Source organism: Heteronotia binoei, chromosome 1 (assembly GCF_032191835.1).
Source record: "Heteronotia binoei isolate CCM8104 ecotype False Entrance Well chromosome 1, APGP_CSIRO_Hbin_v1, whole genome shotgun sequence".
NCBI classification, from domain to species: Eukaryota; Metazoa; Chordata; class Lepidosauria; order Squamata; family Gekkonidae; genus Heteronotia; species Heteronotia binoei.
The window spans coordinates 245,476,318-245,492,182 of NC_083223.1; the positions used below are offsets into that span (position 1 = coordinate 245,476,318).

General features: G+C 47.1%; 1 protein-coding gene across 1 annotated transcript; it reads right to left on the bottom strand.

Moving 5' to 3' along the window:
* Positions 1-248: 248 nt before the first annotated feature.
* Positions 249-14,214, bottom strand: LOC132578591 (uncharacterized). The gene is made up of 5 exons (XM_060248803.1): positions 14,006-14,214; positions 13,568-13,920; positions 13,005-13,035; positions 10,520-10,598; positions 249-814 (listed from the first exon to the last, which is right to left on the bottom strand). Exons 1-5 carry the CDS (start codon positions 14,212-14,214, stop codon positions 314-316), a joined length of 1,173 nt encoding a protein of 390 aa, XP_060104786.1. The 3' UTR covers positions 249-313.
* Positions 14,215-15,865: the final 1,651 nt, after the last annotated feature.

Consider the following 15,865-nt stretch of genomic DNA (forward strand, 5'->3'; position numbering starts at 1 on the left):
GGCCTTAAAGGTGCTATTGGATTCTAACTTTGTAACATTACTTCAGACCAACATGGCTACCCACTTGGATCTATCTTCAGGTTGGTGTGTGTATGTGCTAAAGACCTGAAGGAGAAGGACTCTGTTTCAGGCATAGATTGCAAAACAAGATATAAAAATGAGAGTGGGAGAATGAGATGACTGCAGTCATGAGAGACTGGGGATTCTGCAGTTCAGACATAAATTTTAATTCTGCACAATATCCCCCCACACATGGCATCATCTATCAAGCCACCCCTCTCTCTTCATCTATCCTGCTATACTTCCATCCTTCTTATTGGTTGCTGCTTGGGGTCTCTGGTTCTGAACTTGGCAGATCGCTCTGGGTCTCACAGTGGCTCCGGTGACTGTGGTGGCTGTGATGACTGTGATGACTGTGGTGACACCGGCACTCCCCATGATTCCGATGACCTCTATGGTGCTTATCCTGATTATGCTTATGGCTGCGCCGGACTTTGCTATCAACAAAGGCAGCCCCTTGGATGGCCTCTGCTACTGCCATGGCTTTCCGGGCCTGGGCGCTGTCATACTCTGCCTCAGCGGCCTGCTGGTAGGCCAGGGTAGCGATTTTTGAGACATAGGCCAACAGGTTATCCTCTCGGGCCTGAGCCGCTTCTGCTGTTTCCTTGGCTTCCTCTGCCTTCTTCTGGGCCTCTAAGGTCTCCTTCTTAGCCTCAGCAGCCTCTATCTTAGCATGGGCCACCTCCAGCTTGGCCTGGATGGTTTCAGTAAGGGCTTTAGTAGTTTCTTTCCTAGATTCAGGATCCTTGTACCTCTGAAAAGAAGCAAGATGATGTCAGTTTAGGCAATTAATGGCTTGGGCACTGGAACCTGCCCTCCCAGTGTGAGTCACTATATCCCTTGTAGAGTAGGGCTGAGGATCTTCTGTCCCTGGGCAGCACCACTGACCAGCTGGCCAGCAAGGGGACTTACCAGGAGCAAGAGGGAGATCCAGGCTATGTCAGCAGCAATGTGGCAACATCACTTCTGGCATGTACTGGAAGTGGTGTCATCACATTGGCAACATCCTGGCAATGCTGTGGTATTTGGGCAATCCTAATTCCTTGCCAGGCTACAAAAGTGCATTTTTTTCACAACTGCTTATTGGTCTCTGTTTTCTAGGTCTAAAGCAAACTTCATAATCTAGGGTGTAATAGCGCATGAAGTATGTATTATTGCAAAACACCCACACCTGAGGAAGATAGTGTCTTGACATGCACTGTAAAACTAGAATTGAGGCAATGGCCCTCAAAGGCACCACATAGTTAAAGACATCTTAGCTGATGAATCACATGGTGTGCTCACTGATTAATCAATCAATTACATCATCTTCATATGAATAAGAGGCTGGTTGTGTATATGCTGTATGCATGTATTTCATCATCTTGGAAGAGGCATTCCTTTATGTGTGGGAGAGAAGAAGGAATGCCCCTTGTTCGATGACATTGGCCACCTATGGTGTTTTGTTGGGACTCCTTAAAAATAAGCAACTTTTGCTCCCTGAATAACTGGAACTGCCTTTTTTAACAGAGCAAAAAATTTAAAATAATTAATCTGCAATCCTAGTAGTGACGTTGCAAAAATCAAAAGCAGGCCTCTCAAGTGTCCCTAATGAGAACTTCATTGGTTCAACTGTCTGTCATTCTCTGCACCATATTTAGAGTTGACAACCTCCTGGTGGGAATGGGAAGAAACCAAAAGGTTCCATATATAAACCGGCCTACAGAATACCTCTAAACAATGAAGTCCACTTAGACACATCTGTAATCCAACTCTAATTTATTCTGAAAAACCATAAACCTTAGAAAAGTGTGGATTCTACAATGCCTGTATGTAGCTCATCCACAAAAATCCTTAGGAAGAATAATTTTTGTGGATGAACTACATACAGGCATTGTACAATCCACACTTTTCTAAGGCTTATGGCTTTTCAACATAAATTGGAGTTGGATTACAAACGTGTCTAAGTGGACTTCATTGTTTAAAGGTATTCTGTAGGCGAGTTTATACATGGAACCTTTTAGTTTCTTCCCATTTCCATTTTTCCATGGGACTTTTTTGGTTGCTCAACCTCCTAGTGGGGCCTGGAGATCTCCCAGAATTACAACTGATTTCCAGACTACAGAGATCAGCTCCCCTGAAGAAAATGGATGCTTTGGAAAGTAGACTGTATGACATTGTACCTTGCTGATGTCCCTATCCTCTCCAAATCCTCCCTCCCCATGTTCCACCCTCCCCCAGTCTCCAGGAATTTCCCAACACAGAGTTGGCAACCTTAGTCAAATCCTTGCATTTTTTACTACATGTAAAAACAGGTTGTTTACCTGTAACTGATGATCTTCGAGTGGTCATCTGTGCAGTCACACACATGGGTTTTCCCGCTGGGACGAACCCGACCTCAGAGAATTCAAAGCTAGCCTGGGCGTTTATTTTGGCACGCATTCCCTCCCGCTCTGGGGAGCAGGCATCCACTGCGCATGCCTGGAGCGAGGGAAAGGCGCTCCACCCACCCAGTTTCTTTCAAGCCGCTGTATAGTAGCAGTATAAGTGTAGACTAATTTAAAGAAACCAGCTGCGGGGATGGATGGGTGGGCGTGTGTGACTGCACAGATGACCACTCGAAGATCATCAGTTACAGGTAAGCAACCTGTTTATCTTCTTCGTGGTCTCTGTGCAGTCCCACACATGGGTGACTAATAAGCTGAACTGCACGGAGGTGGGTGCTGGTTCTGAAAAGAAACCTCAGAGGTTAAACATGCATATCAGTCAAAGACATCCAAGTGACACAATATAATTGCACTCACCGATGGAGAGACTGCGGGCTTCAATCAAAGATGGAGCAGAGTACAGCCTGTCCAAATGAGAAATCTCGCCGTGCACCAACATCTATTGCATAGTGCATGGTGAACGTCGATGTAGAAGACCAAACTGCAGCAGCGCAGATGTCTTCCATAGGCACGCCTCTGGAGAAGGCAGAAGACGTAGAGAGAGCTCTTGTGGAGTGGGCTCATACATGTTCTGGGGCAGGTTGCTTAGCTAGTTGATAGCATAGTGCAATGACAGCCACCAGCCACTAAGAGAGTCTCTGGGTAGAAATTCTTTGTCCTTTTTTATGGGTTCCATAAGCTACGAAAAGCCTCGAGTCTTTACGAAAGGATCCTGTCCTGTCTATATAATAAGCAAGGGCTCGACATACATCAAGATTGTGTAGAGTTCTTTGGCCCTTGTCAGTAGGGTTTTGAAAGAAGGACGGTAGCATGGTCGTTTTCCCTAAATGGAAGGGTGACACAACCTTTGGAAGAAAGGCAGGGTCAGGTCGAAGAACTACTCTGTCATGGTGGAAGACAGTGTAAGGAGGGTCTGCTCGAAAGGCACATATATCACTGGCCCTTTTGCCGGATGTAAATGCCACTAGCAGTGCTGTTTTCCACGATAAAAAATGTAGTGGAATATATGCCATTGGTTCGAAGGGAGGTTTCATTAGTTGACTTAGGACTAAGGATAAATTCCAGGTAGGGTGTAACTGACAGATTGGTGGCTGGAGGTGTAGAATGCCCTTAAGGAATGATTTCACAGCAGGATGGGAGAATACTGTGCGTCCTTCTATATGTGGATGGAAGGCCGAAATGGCTGCTAGATGCACCTTCAGTGATGAATAGGTTTCTGAGAGGGAAAGGGTTTATGATAGGATTTGCGATATAGAAGATGATGCAGGATGGAATTTGTGGTGAGTAGCGTAATCAGTGAACCGCTTCCACTTTAGGGCATAAGACTTCCTTTCTCAGGAAAGTATGCCGTCAGTCGGAGGCGACGTGGGTCGTGATGTAGGACCTTGCCACTCTGTTGTGAGAGGAGATCCTGAGTTTGAGGGAAGCAGTGGAATACACTGTTGGAGAGGAGGAGGAGGGTTGTAAACCAAGGTTGACGGGGCCACCATGGTGTGACTAGTATGCAGTTGGTTTGATCTTTTGGAGTGTCTTTGTGATTAGTGGAATGGGCGGAAACAGAAAATGAAGTGGCCCGTCCCATTGTTGGAGAAAGGCATCTCCGGTAGATTTGATCGAAGGAGGGCCTTGCATGTAGAATCGGGTGCACTGGGCATTGTCTGGAGAGGCAAATACATCGATTTGGGGGATTCCAAATTTTCTGAAGACTGGTTGGAGATATGACTTTTTGATTGTCCACTTGTGGTCGTTGACGAGTTGTCAACTTAGGGTGTCCGCTTGGACGTTCTGGACCCCTGGTAAGTGCACAGCTGTTAGATATATGTTGTGTGCAATGCTCCAGTACCAAAGGACTAGAGCTCTTTTGCAGAGGCGGGTGAATGCGGTCCCTCCCTGTCAGTTGATATAGAACACAGTCGCCACATTGTCTGATGTGACTTGTATGTGACGACTGTGAAGTGATGGTAGGAAGGACTTGAGTGCTCTGTGGACTGCTAGGAGTTCCAGGCAGTTGATGTGGAGAGATTTCTCATACGCTGTCCACTGTCCTTGCACTGTTAATGTGTCGAAATGGGCTCCCCAACCCCATCTCGAGGCATCCGTGGTGACGATGGCTGATGGAGGTTGTCTTAGGAATGGCATCCCTATGAGGAGATGATTCTGTACTGTCCACCATTCCAATGCTGGCAAAATGTGACGTGGGACTGTCAGTAGGGTTCATTGGGATTGACGCTGAGGATGGAACGATCGAACGAACCACAGATGTAGGGGTCTCATGCGAAGTCTTGCATGAGAGAGGACCGAAGTTGTGGCTGCCATCAAACCCAGCATGCGTTGAAAGGTAAAAGCTGTCTGGGTTGGATGAGATATTGAATATTGGTGATTCTGTCCATTGGCAGGTAGGCCCTGTGATCTACAGTCGATAGACGTGCTCCTATAAATTGAATATTTTGCGTTGGGGCGAGATTGGATTTCTGGTGGTTGACTTGTAGTCCTAGAGATGACAAGAGCTCCAGGGTTATTGAAATGTCCCGTTTTAGTTGTTCCTTTGAGTGACTCACTTCGAGCCAGTCATCTATATACGGATAAATTGCGATCCTCTGCTGACGAAGGGATGCTGCTACCACTGCCATGCACTTCATGAAGATTCTTGGTGCCATGGATAAGCCAAAGGGGAGTGCTTGGAACTGATAGTGATCATCCCCAATAGCAAACCTCAGGAATCTTCTGTGGCAATGGTTGATTGTAAGATGGAAATATGCATCCTTGAGGTCGATGAGTGCCATCCAAGCGTTCTTGGGGATGAGAGGCAGGATGGACTGCAGAGTGATCATGTGGAATTTTTTGTATTGGATATGTTTGTTGAGTTCGCGAAGGTCCAGTATCGGGTGCTGCCCTCCATCTTTTTTTGGAACTAGAAAGTATCGGGAGTAGAATCCCGTGCGATGGTATTGAGGTGGGACTGGTTCTATGGCCACTTCGGCCAGCAAAGCAGCGATTTCTTCTTGCAGAGGTAGGGAGGGAGGGGTAGGTATGAAGTGATGGTTCTTTGGGGGCAAAGCAAACTCTATGGAATAGCCCCTGTGGACAATTGTTAGAACCCATGAGTCTGTTGTTATTGACTTCCACATGGGGTAGAAGGGAACGAGTCTGGATGCAGGGTGGTAATGTTGTATTGGTGGTGGTGGCAGGATGAGCAAGTCAAAGAGACTGCTTAGTAGTCGTGGCAGCCTTTTTGGTTGGTTGAGGCCGTTGGCGTTGGTGGAATGGCTGCTTGGCAGGAGGGGCCTTATGCTTCCAGTAGTCAGTTTGTCTGGGAGAGTGAGGGCATTTGTAAAACGGTGTCTTCCATGGTCTTTGTCTATTCATTTGAGATTGTTGGTTAACTCCTAATCTCTTGGCTCTCTTCCTGCTATCGTCCACTGTGGTCAGGATGTCATCAGTGGTTGCATTGAATAGGCCTTGTCCGTCGAAAGGAAGGTCTTCAATTTTGAACTTTATGTCTGGTTGGAGAGACGATGAGCGTAACCAGGCATGCCTGCACAGTGCAACAGCAGCTGCCATTGACCTTGAAGAGCAGCCAACAGCGTGTCATACAGTGATGATTTGCTGTTTACTTAGGCGATTAAGCTCTTGCAAGAGCTTAGAAGCTTGTTTCTGGGAAGCTTCCGGTAAGGATGTTACTAGGTTACTTAGTTGTGAGGAGATGTTATGGGAGTAGGCAGCAAAATAAGCCAGATAATTATTTATTTTGGCTGTGGCTGTGGAGATGGAGTAGATCTTCCTGCCTAGTGTATCTAGTTTTCTTCTTTCTTTATCCGGTGGTACAGGATGACATGTTTGTTTAGACTTTGATGACGAGTACACGATCATCAAATTTGGAGCAAGATGGTTAAATAAAAACTTGGATTCCGGTGCATGAATCTTGTATAGTGATTCCACGCGTTTGGATGTCGGAGGAATGGAGGCTGGCTTGTCCCAGGCTTCCTTCAGGGCTTCAAGATGGACTGGTAAGATGGGTAGAGAAGATCCTGCAGGTAGATCAGCGTGAACTAAGTCATAGACCACATCGGATGTTTTTGGAAGATCAGTTGTTAACTTGATATTGAGTGTGGTGGCCATATTGGAAGTCCAAATAAGATTTTGCGCCTTCTGAAGGAGACAGCTCCACTGGCTTAGCAATATCAGATGCTGGTGATGCTGGGGAGGAGACTGAATTAGATGATTCAGAGGTTTCAGCATCAGACTCCTCTTCTGGAGCATCAGGTGTTGTGGGTAGTGTCGGTACCGTCGGCAGAGGCTTCGCCTTGGGCTGACTCGGTCGTTGAGTAAGTTGTTTTGAAGTCGTTGTTGAAGGAGTTGGTGATGTTGGATCCTGGTGCGGCTGGGCAATTCCTCTGCAATGTGGTTGAGAGGAGTCATCACGGTACCGAGGTCCCGCCTCTTGGTATCGATCGGTACGGTACCGAAGGTATTCTTGATGGTGATGGTAATCACTCGAAGGGGACCTCGAGGGTGTGTAGTGGTGTCTGTATGGAGATCTAGATGGAGATCTAGACCGACTGCAATAACAATAACGATCTCTTTCCCAACTTGCAGATCTCTCGTGGTACCGATGGGGGTGTAGATCTCTATCTCTCCCTCGGCTGGGGGATCTTTCTCGGTACCGATAGGTCCGGGGTTCCTGGTGTCAAGGGGATTCCATGTGCAGCGGAGATACGGTGGCATCTTTGAATCTCCTTGGTGTGGACACGTCCCAGAAGGAGTGTAGGTCGAGTTGGTGTTCTTGCATCTGGGTTGACAATTCTGTCGGTTCCTCGGTCAAGAAATGTTCAGGCATGGACTCGTGAACGGATGGTGATGGCGATCGGGATTGGATCCGTATAACCTCCTCCTCGATCCTGTCCATCGGTGTCGACAGTTGAGTTGAAACGGCTGGAGTTGGAGGCGATTTCGATACGGAAGTCGCCGTTGGAGCCGCGACGTCAGAAGTTCTGGGATCCGGTGGGGTCGACTTCGATATACCTCTCTATTCCTGATGCCCCTTAGATGACGACTCCAAATGTTTTTTCTTGGACTCGTGGGATTTCTTTGTATGTTTGCCGGACTTAGGCTTGCTGGGAACCAAGGCCACTGAAGCTGCTGGTTTCGCCACGTCCCTCTGAGGAGTCAGGGAAGGTGGTGATCTTTGGGGCCCAGAAGAGTGAGACATAGCAGGTTGCAGGGAGGCTTCCAGGAGGTGACTCTTCAGCCTCGCGGCGCGGTTTTTTCTGGCCTGTTTCCCGAACTGGATACAGTGGACACAAGTGTCCGTTCTGTGGGCTTCCCCCAAACAGAACAAACACTGCGAATGGCCGTCGGACAATGGGATTTTCGCCCCGCAACGAGAACACTTCTTAAAAGTGATTTTAAGATCCTTTCCTTCCGTACGCCCGGTGGTAGGGAAGGGAAGTAAGATGACAGAAAAGCGGGTAAAGATATTTTTTTATATGTATATACACGATACCAGTAGAAGAAGAAATGAAGAACAGAAGCGGGATCGGAAGGAGGTCAGTCACGGATAAGGTAAGGATGAGGTAAATAGGCTAGGTTGATGAAGGAGACGCAGCGAGGAAGGACTATCCCGGGCGGCGGTTAGAAAGAAACTGGGTGGGTGAAGCACCTTCCCCTCGCTCCAGGCATGCACAGTGGATGCCTGCTCCCCAGAGCGGGAGGGAATGCGCGCCAAAATAAACGCCTAGGCTAGCTTTGAATACTCCGAGGTCGGGTTCGTCCCAGCGGGAAAACCCATGTGTGGGACTGGATTTCCTCAGCCATATCCTTCCAGTGCCTTTCAGAAAATGCTGTATATGGTTCCAACCATGGCACATCCACCCTTTCCAGATATTTAAGGGGGTAGAATGAATACATATTGCAGGGGAAGTCAGGTTAAAGCCCACATGCATAAACACGTATGTACAGTGGACTGTCTACACGCAATTGGGATCCTGCATTTTCAAGTTTCCCAATTGTGCAGAAAGCCTCCTATTCAAGACTGCACACTCATATATGCACAAGATTCAGCTGGAGGCGGAGCTTGTACCTGTGATCTCTTCCACCCTATACATTCTACTCCTTCAAACATCTGAACAGGGTGAACACCTTGAAGTTTTATATATATTTAAAAAGGAAGAGTGCATGACTGTTGTTACAACAGACCATTTCTCTTTCCCTGAGTAGATACTAGGCTTCAAGCTAACTTTGGGCCAGTCACCCCCTCTCAGCTGAACCTACCTCCTTAAATTCCACCTTAAATTCCTTGGAAATTAATGGTGGCAGAAAAATGGATGGGCGGATCCTCTCAGCCCCACCCACCTCACAGGGTGTCTGTTGTGGGGGGAGAAGATATAGGAGATTGTAAACCGCTCTGAGTCTTTGATTCAGAGAGAAGGGCAGGTATAAATCTGCAGTCTTCTTCTTCAAATGTCTGGTAACTTGTTGTGGTCACTTTGTGATGGAAGAAATGATCTGCATGTGATTGGAGACAATTCTGGATCTCAGAAGAAGCATGAATGACATAAAGTAAGAGGATCAATTTTCCTGGAATCGTATGTGAGTCAGATGACTCTCCTCCAATAAGAGGATCTGAATCCAAGTCTCTGGGGTCTTAAGATTCCTCGAGGCAGGCAGAGAGGGAGATCTTCCAGGCCAGGAGTCTGAATCAGTTGAGCAAAATTTATTGGCAGATTAGATATTTTGAGTGGATATCATGCAGAACTGCCAAATGCCGTTCCAAGCTGATCCAATTTATATTATTTTACTTTATTAGAATGGCTGGGGTTTTTTTCTGTTCAGCCTTTGTTCAACAAAGCTCTTCGCCTTTCTTTGAATGGGCCAGAGAGTCATAGTTGCAAGCAAAAAGCTTGTGCACTTGCCATAATTTAATGTTAACTCACGACTCAGTAGTATTACTTAGGGATCAAAATAGAGGAGATGCTGAGTGATTCGTGATTGTATCATCCCTGTGTTTCTTAAAGAATAATTTCAGCTGTGCAGGACAATACTCCCTCTAAACTGTGGAGTCTTGTGAGCAAAAATTCTACTTTGTGAGCAACTGGCATAAATTAGTTTGCTCTGGGGCCATTTTTCCTGAGGTAACACAAAAATGTGTGAGTTGGAGGTTGAAGAACTGTGAGCTAGCTCAAGTTAACTCAGTTCAGAGGTAACACTGGCATAAGATCATGGTTCACATTGGGACTGCACTGGGAGAAGGGTTTAGCATGTTTCCCCCAATATGCTTTTACTAAATAAAACCAACACTGCCATGTGTCAATAAAGAAAAAAGGCAGAAAATGGATACCTGTCTTTGTTTCTCTTGGAAGTACTAACAACAAGCATGGGAGGAGATGATTTCTGATTGGAACAATTAAACCCACTCTCCTCTTCTGTGTGATATGAATAATGGCCACATGCATCTGAAATTTACCTTTAAAAGATACAGAAATTTCCATCTCATCAGAAATTAAATGTTTTCATCTCAGAAATGAGAGCTGGCAAGAACAGCCACTTTTGCTGAGTCATCATATCAAGCTGATGGAACTCTCCCCCTTGTGGCACTTTGCATTTATACTATCCTTAGCAGAATATATATATTATATTAATTTATATTATATTAATTTAGGTCTTCCTACCACATAAATAGATGCAAATTGGCATATTTTAGCCAGACAGGAGGTCCTATCTTTGGAGGGTAGCAAGCATATGGTCTGGAGATCAGTTATAATTCCAGGAAATCTCCAGGCCCCACTGGGAGGCTGGCAAGCAGGGCCAGCTCTGCCACTTGGCAACCAAGGTGATTGCCTAGGGCGCGGCCTTCTGATGGCTCCAAATTGGGTGTCCCATGTGACTTGGTGGCATTATATGTGTGGGGGAAGGCACACCAGAAGTTAGCCTTTCCTAGCATGCCAGACAGTCCAGGCCCTGCTGGCAAGCTTACTCAGCAGGATCTGGGGGAGTAAATCCCAAATATGGGTTTTACCCCTATTCAGACCACTCACCAGCTGCTCCCGCACTTCCTTCAGGAAGGCAATTTCTGTCAAAAGAGACCCAATTTCAGCCAGAAGTTTTTCTTTAGACCTGGAAACAAGAGAGTATGTGAGATAGCCATCATTCCCAAAGGACCCCAACAGCTAACACACCAACTGTGAAAGTAACTTGTATACTAATTCATTATTTAATGAATCTTTTTCCTCTGGGATCATTTAGTTCAAGTACGACTGGTCACAAAAAAGATTTCAGTGCAAGCAAATTTAATTTAGAGACTGATCTACGGCACTTCAGATAAATGCATATATTTACACTCTGGTGGCTGTGTGTTTGTAGGAGAAAGGGCTCAGGGCAGGGGTGATTTTTTGATGGAAAAGTGGCAAGGGCAGGAGGAATGCTTAACTTTTTCCTGTCTGCAACTTTTTGCTGAAACTTTTTTTTTGTTCCATTCACCCACTTCCAACAGGTTCATCTAGATACATATTAGTGGGGGAAGTTTAGAGGGAAGCTTGCGAAGTAAAAATGGCAGATAGAGAAGGGGTGGGTTGCCAATCTTCAGGTCGTGCCTGCAGAGATCTCCCGGTATTACTGATCTCCAGACTACATAGATCCCCTGAAGGGAATTGCAGCTTTACAGGGTAGATTCTATAGCATTATAACCCACTGAGCCCCTCCCCCCAAAAATTCCACCTTCCTCAGGCTCCCCCCTCAAATCTTTAGGAATTTCCAGATCAAGTGCTGGCGGCAAGCTAGGAGGGCTAATATCCACAGTGCCACCACTCCACAGCTGAAAAACCACCCTTCTAAAGTTGCTTTTTCTTAGAAAAAGAGCTGTCAGAATCAATGGATGCACTGATATGTATAGAATCATAGAGTCGGAAGGGACCTCCAGGGTTATCTAGTCCAATCCCCTGCACAATGCAGGAAACTCACAATACCTCCCAATGTAATGTCATTTGGCCTTAGGGTTGCCAGGTCCAACTCAGGAAATACCTGGAGATTTTGGGGGTGGAGCAAGGGTGTGACAAGCATGATTGAACTCCGAAGAGAGTTCTGGCCATAACATTCAAAAGGAAGCATTCTTTTTAAATGCCTTCCTTCCACTGGAAATAATGGAGGATGGAGGCACCTTCTTTTGGGGCTCAAGGAATTGGACCCCCTAGCCCAATCTTTTTGAAATTTGGAAGGTTTTTTGAGGAGAAGCACAAGATGCTTTACTGAAAATTTGGCGCTTCTACCTCAAAACATAGCCTCTCCAGTTCCCTACAACTCCCATCAGCCCCAGCCAGCATGGCCAATGGCTCGGGCTGATGGGAGTTGTACGCAAAAAACATCTGGAGAGCTACCATTGGCCACCCCTGCCACAGGGTATAATGGAGTGCTCAGCAAACCCCCCCTCCCCGCTTTCTGATGACCCTGAAGTGGGAGGGGCTCCAAACTGGGAGATCCCTTGCCCTGAACTGGGGATTTGCAACTCATGTTTTGAGGCCCAGCACATGATTTGCAGGAGCCATTTTGGAATCAAAGAGAACCAGAATGTGGTCCTTCCTAGCAGCATCACCACTACTTAGAAAAACATCTGGCTGTTTTGGATTTGTGCAGATGTTGGTCTGAAATATTTTTAAAAAATTAAAATCCAGCTATTAATTCCTGAGATGGTAATCTAAGATTCCAACCACTATAAGTGAGCTCTGTTTTCTTTTTGTTTTGCCATCAAGTCACAGCTAACTTATGAAACCCTGTATGGTTTTCAAGGCAAGAGACATTCAGAGGTGGTTTGTCATTGCCCACCTCCACATCACAATACAGAGATATTCCTTGGTGATCACCCTTCCAAATATTGACCTGGGCTGGCCCTGTTTAGCGTTCAAGATGTGATGAGATGGGACTTGCCTGGGCTCATCAGGTCAGAATAACATAGATAACAGAAACAATCAGACAAATGTTCACAGTCCATGCATTTCAGATTTGGAACATTTTGGTGTCAAAATTAACCACAATATTTAATACAAAGCTGGAGCCAAGTATACTGAAATTAAATTAGTATTTATCTCTATCTAGTAAAAGCCCCTTCATTCGCACAACTGAACTACAGCCACAAGGTATCATTCTGGCACAAGAAGGGTTTAATCCCAAACAGGATCCATGTGGATTTTGTAAGCAGCAGATTCCCAGCTCAGGACTGACAGATGTCCCTCTGTGACATCAGAGCCCACTAAGCCAATAACAGCCAGGCTACCACCTTAGGCCAAGTGCAGCTTCCTGTGAGATTAGCCAATGGTCCGGACATGAGTGGCAGGGCAGGGAAACATCAGATAAGAATGCAGTTTTCTCTGGGAAGCTGACATTCTACTGATGGCTACTTGGTGGGGGAATGTGTATATTGAAAAGTGTCTCAAGCTTCATTCACTATCACATGAACTACTTGTCCAGTTAACAAAATAAGTTTAGCTACTTCCAGCTATTAATTGTGGCAGGTACACTGTTGTCACTGACCTCTTGCAGTCATCTACGTGGCAGTCTTTCTCTGGAAAGGAAAATACATCCATCAATCAAAAGCTGAAGATTTGTTTGGCTGCACATTTCCTGCCACTCTGAAGTGTCTCTGAACATTCTTTACCATAAATGTGAATGAAATGTGGAACTCTCAGACTTCAGCTGAGCCCCTCATGGTCATCATTATTACAAAAACCTGGGGGACCCAGTTTTGAATCCCCGAAGAACCCTGGGCCAGTCATATTCAGCCTAAGCTCCTTCACAGGATTGATGTTCTCAGGATAAAATGGAGGGAGAATTCTGTGTACCACTCTGAGCTCCGTGGAGATAGGGTGGTATTAAAATGTGACAGATGTTAAACTAGAAAAGCACACACTTTTGTAAATGGAAATGAATGGGTATTTGTGAATTTTAACGTTAGCAGTTTTGTTTTTGGATAGGTTGTCTGCAGTGTGAGCTCTAGGCTTCCCAACCCTCCCGCCCTGGCGGGGGACCCCAGGTTTTCCAGCCTCTTCCCCCGCTCCCCAAAAAAATGGAAGCAGGGGGAGGGGAAACGGCTGCACCGCGAGGCTCCCGAGCCGGTGTTGGAGCCTGGCGCCAGGAGAGGCTTTGCCGCATCGGGCGAGGCGTGCCTGGGGGTCCGCACTCGTTGCTGCTGCTGCTTCTCCAGACTTCAGCGCTGCAGCACCCGCACTGCCTCTGGGGGAAGGCTAAGCGAGAAGCGCAGCGCCACCTCTCCACGCCCTCCTTGCGCCGCGCCGAGACTCTTGCAGGAGCGTGTGCCTGAGCCCGGCAGCGCCAAGCCCGAGCGGCCCCGGGCGGGAGATGGAGGAGGGAGTCCCAAGAGCGGTGCTGCCGCCTGGGCCGGCGCGAGGTTGCTGCTCCCTTGGGTGGCTCTGCTGCGCGGCAGCTGCTTCTGGAGAGAAGCGCTGGGCCAAGAACTCGAGAAAGTGCCAGAGCGCTCCAAAGGCAGCCCTCGACCTTTCCTATAGGCTTAGCACGCCAAGCGCATTGTTCTCAGCTGGCCAACGACCCCCAGCCCAGGTAGTCGAACCACACGCAGCTGACTGGGCCTCAGGCCGCTCCCTGCTCTCTGGGGGTGGGGGTCGCCCCTGGAAGGCTCTTTGGAGCAAAGCTGCTCCAGGAACCATAGGGCTGTGCGCAGGGAGGCGGGCGCATGCTCTGTGTGGCGCGTCGCGTCCTGGGACATGTTGGCGGTGCTTGGGGTGACAGTGCTGCTGTCGGTCGGTGCCGTGGCCGGCGTTCACATCCAGCAGAGCCGTCTCAGAGAGGCAAGTGGAGGCCCCTGCCCTGTTTGCAGGAAGGTGCCAGCGGAGGCCAAGCCGCATCCCACCCCCCACTCCCGTCACGAGTGCAGGGTCGCGCAGCATTTGACCTTTAGAGTTCAGTTATGTTTGTCACAGCCTTCATCTTGGCTCCACCCCTAATGTCTCCTGGCTCCACCCCCAAAGTCTCCTGGCTCCATCCCCAAAATCCCCAGATATTTCTTGAATTGGACTTGGCAACCCTAGTGAGCTCTGTTATTTGAGCTGTTCTTTTCTTGAAATAAACATATTAAAAATTAAGAGGGTAAGAAAGGGAACAAGAGGATGTTTGAAGGTAGTAGAGCTGAAAGGGCAAAGGTTACAGGGAAGTACAGTATCGGGATTGGGAAGAAAAGGCAAAGGGACCAGAGGGCTTCTGTGCTTCCCAGCTTCATTGGCTATGTTGCTCCCGAAGCTCCTTTGTTTGAAAAATAACCAGGAAATAACCTTACCTTTGCTCTGCTGCTTCATAAAGAGTACCTGCAAAAGACAACCAATTTCATGAAGGCACTTCCTCTACGATTACTACAAGAAAATACCTATGCTCAGAAGACACCATCTTCTAAGGGTGATATGTTTTGAAATGGCCCAGATATAACTGTAGGGCCTAGGTGGTGGGACTAGGGGGGTGGTAAAAAGGTGCTGCAGGAACACAAGTAAACATTCAGCAAACCCCTTGGTAGAAAAGTGGAGAAAGGGGCCATGATGCCATCTGCCCCATTCTGTCATGGATCATGGCAGCAGGGCTTTTTTTTTTAATGGCAAGAACTCCTTTGCATATGAGGCCACACACCCCTGATGTAGCCAATCCTCCAAGAGCTTACAGGGCTCTTCTTACAGGGCCTAATGTAAGTTCTTGGAAGATTGGCTATATCAGGGGTATGTGGCCTAATATGCAAAGGAGTTCCTGATACAAAAAAAGCCCTGCATGGCCATGAGGGAGCAAGCTGAAAATTGGAGGAGAGAAAAGAAAGTGACCACAAGAGCATGGTGGGGAGGGCCATCCATTGATTCTTTCAATGTTTGGCAAGATTGAGGGGCACCAGTGTGTCTGAGGTGATGCTGTCATTCCATCAGGTCACCTCCCCACTTTCCTGCCTCATCCTTAGGGGACAAGAAAAGGTGGATTTGGCTCCCCTCCCCTTCTCTCAGATCTGGCTCAGCACTGTATCTTGATGTATCTTAATACCTTCAATGTATCTTGAAACACAAATGCAGTGAGACCCTGTGAATGTTTACTCAGAAGTAATCCCACTTTCTTCCCAGGTGTATATGGGTTTTTTTCCAGGCTCAGCAGCAGCAGAGCACATATTGTGCTTGTACAACCGTCCAAATTCAATCTGAGCCCTGTCTGGAGAAAGGGACCTCAAAGAATGCTGGAAAAGATGACTCAAAACTTGGAGACTAATTGGCAGAAAGAGAAAGACAATAGTGGACTAGATGGTTAATGGTTGAGCTCTCTATAAAACAGATGCATATATTTGTAAAAGAGAAGCCTCAAGTGATAATGATTTTTAATATAGTGCCATCAATATG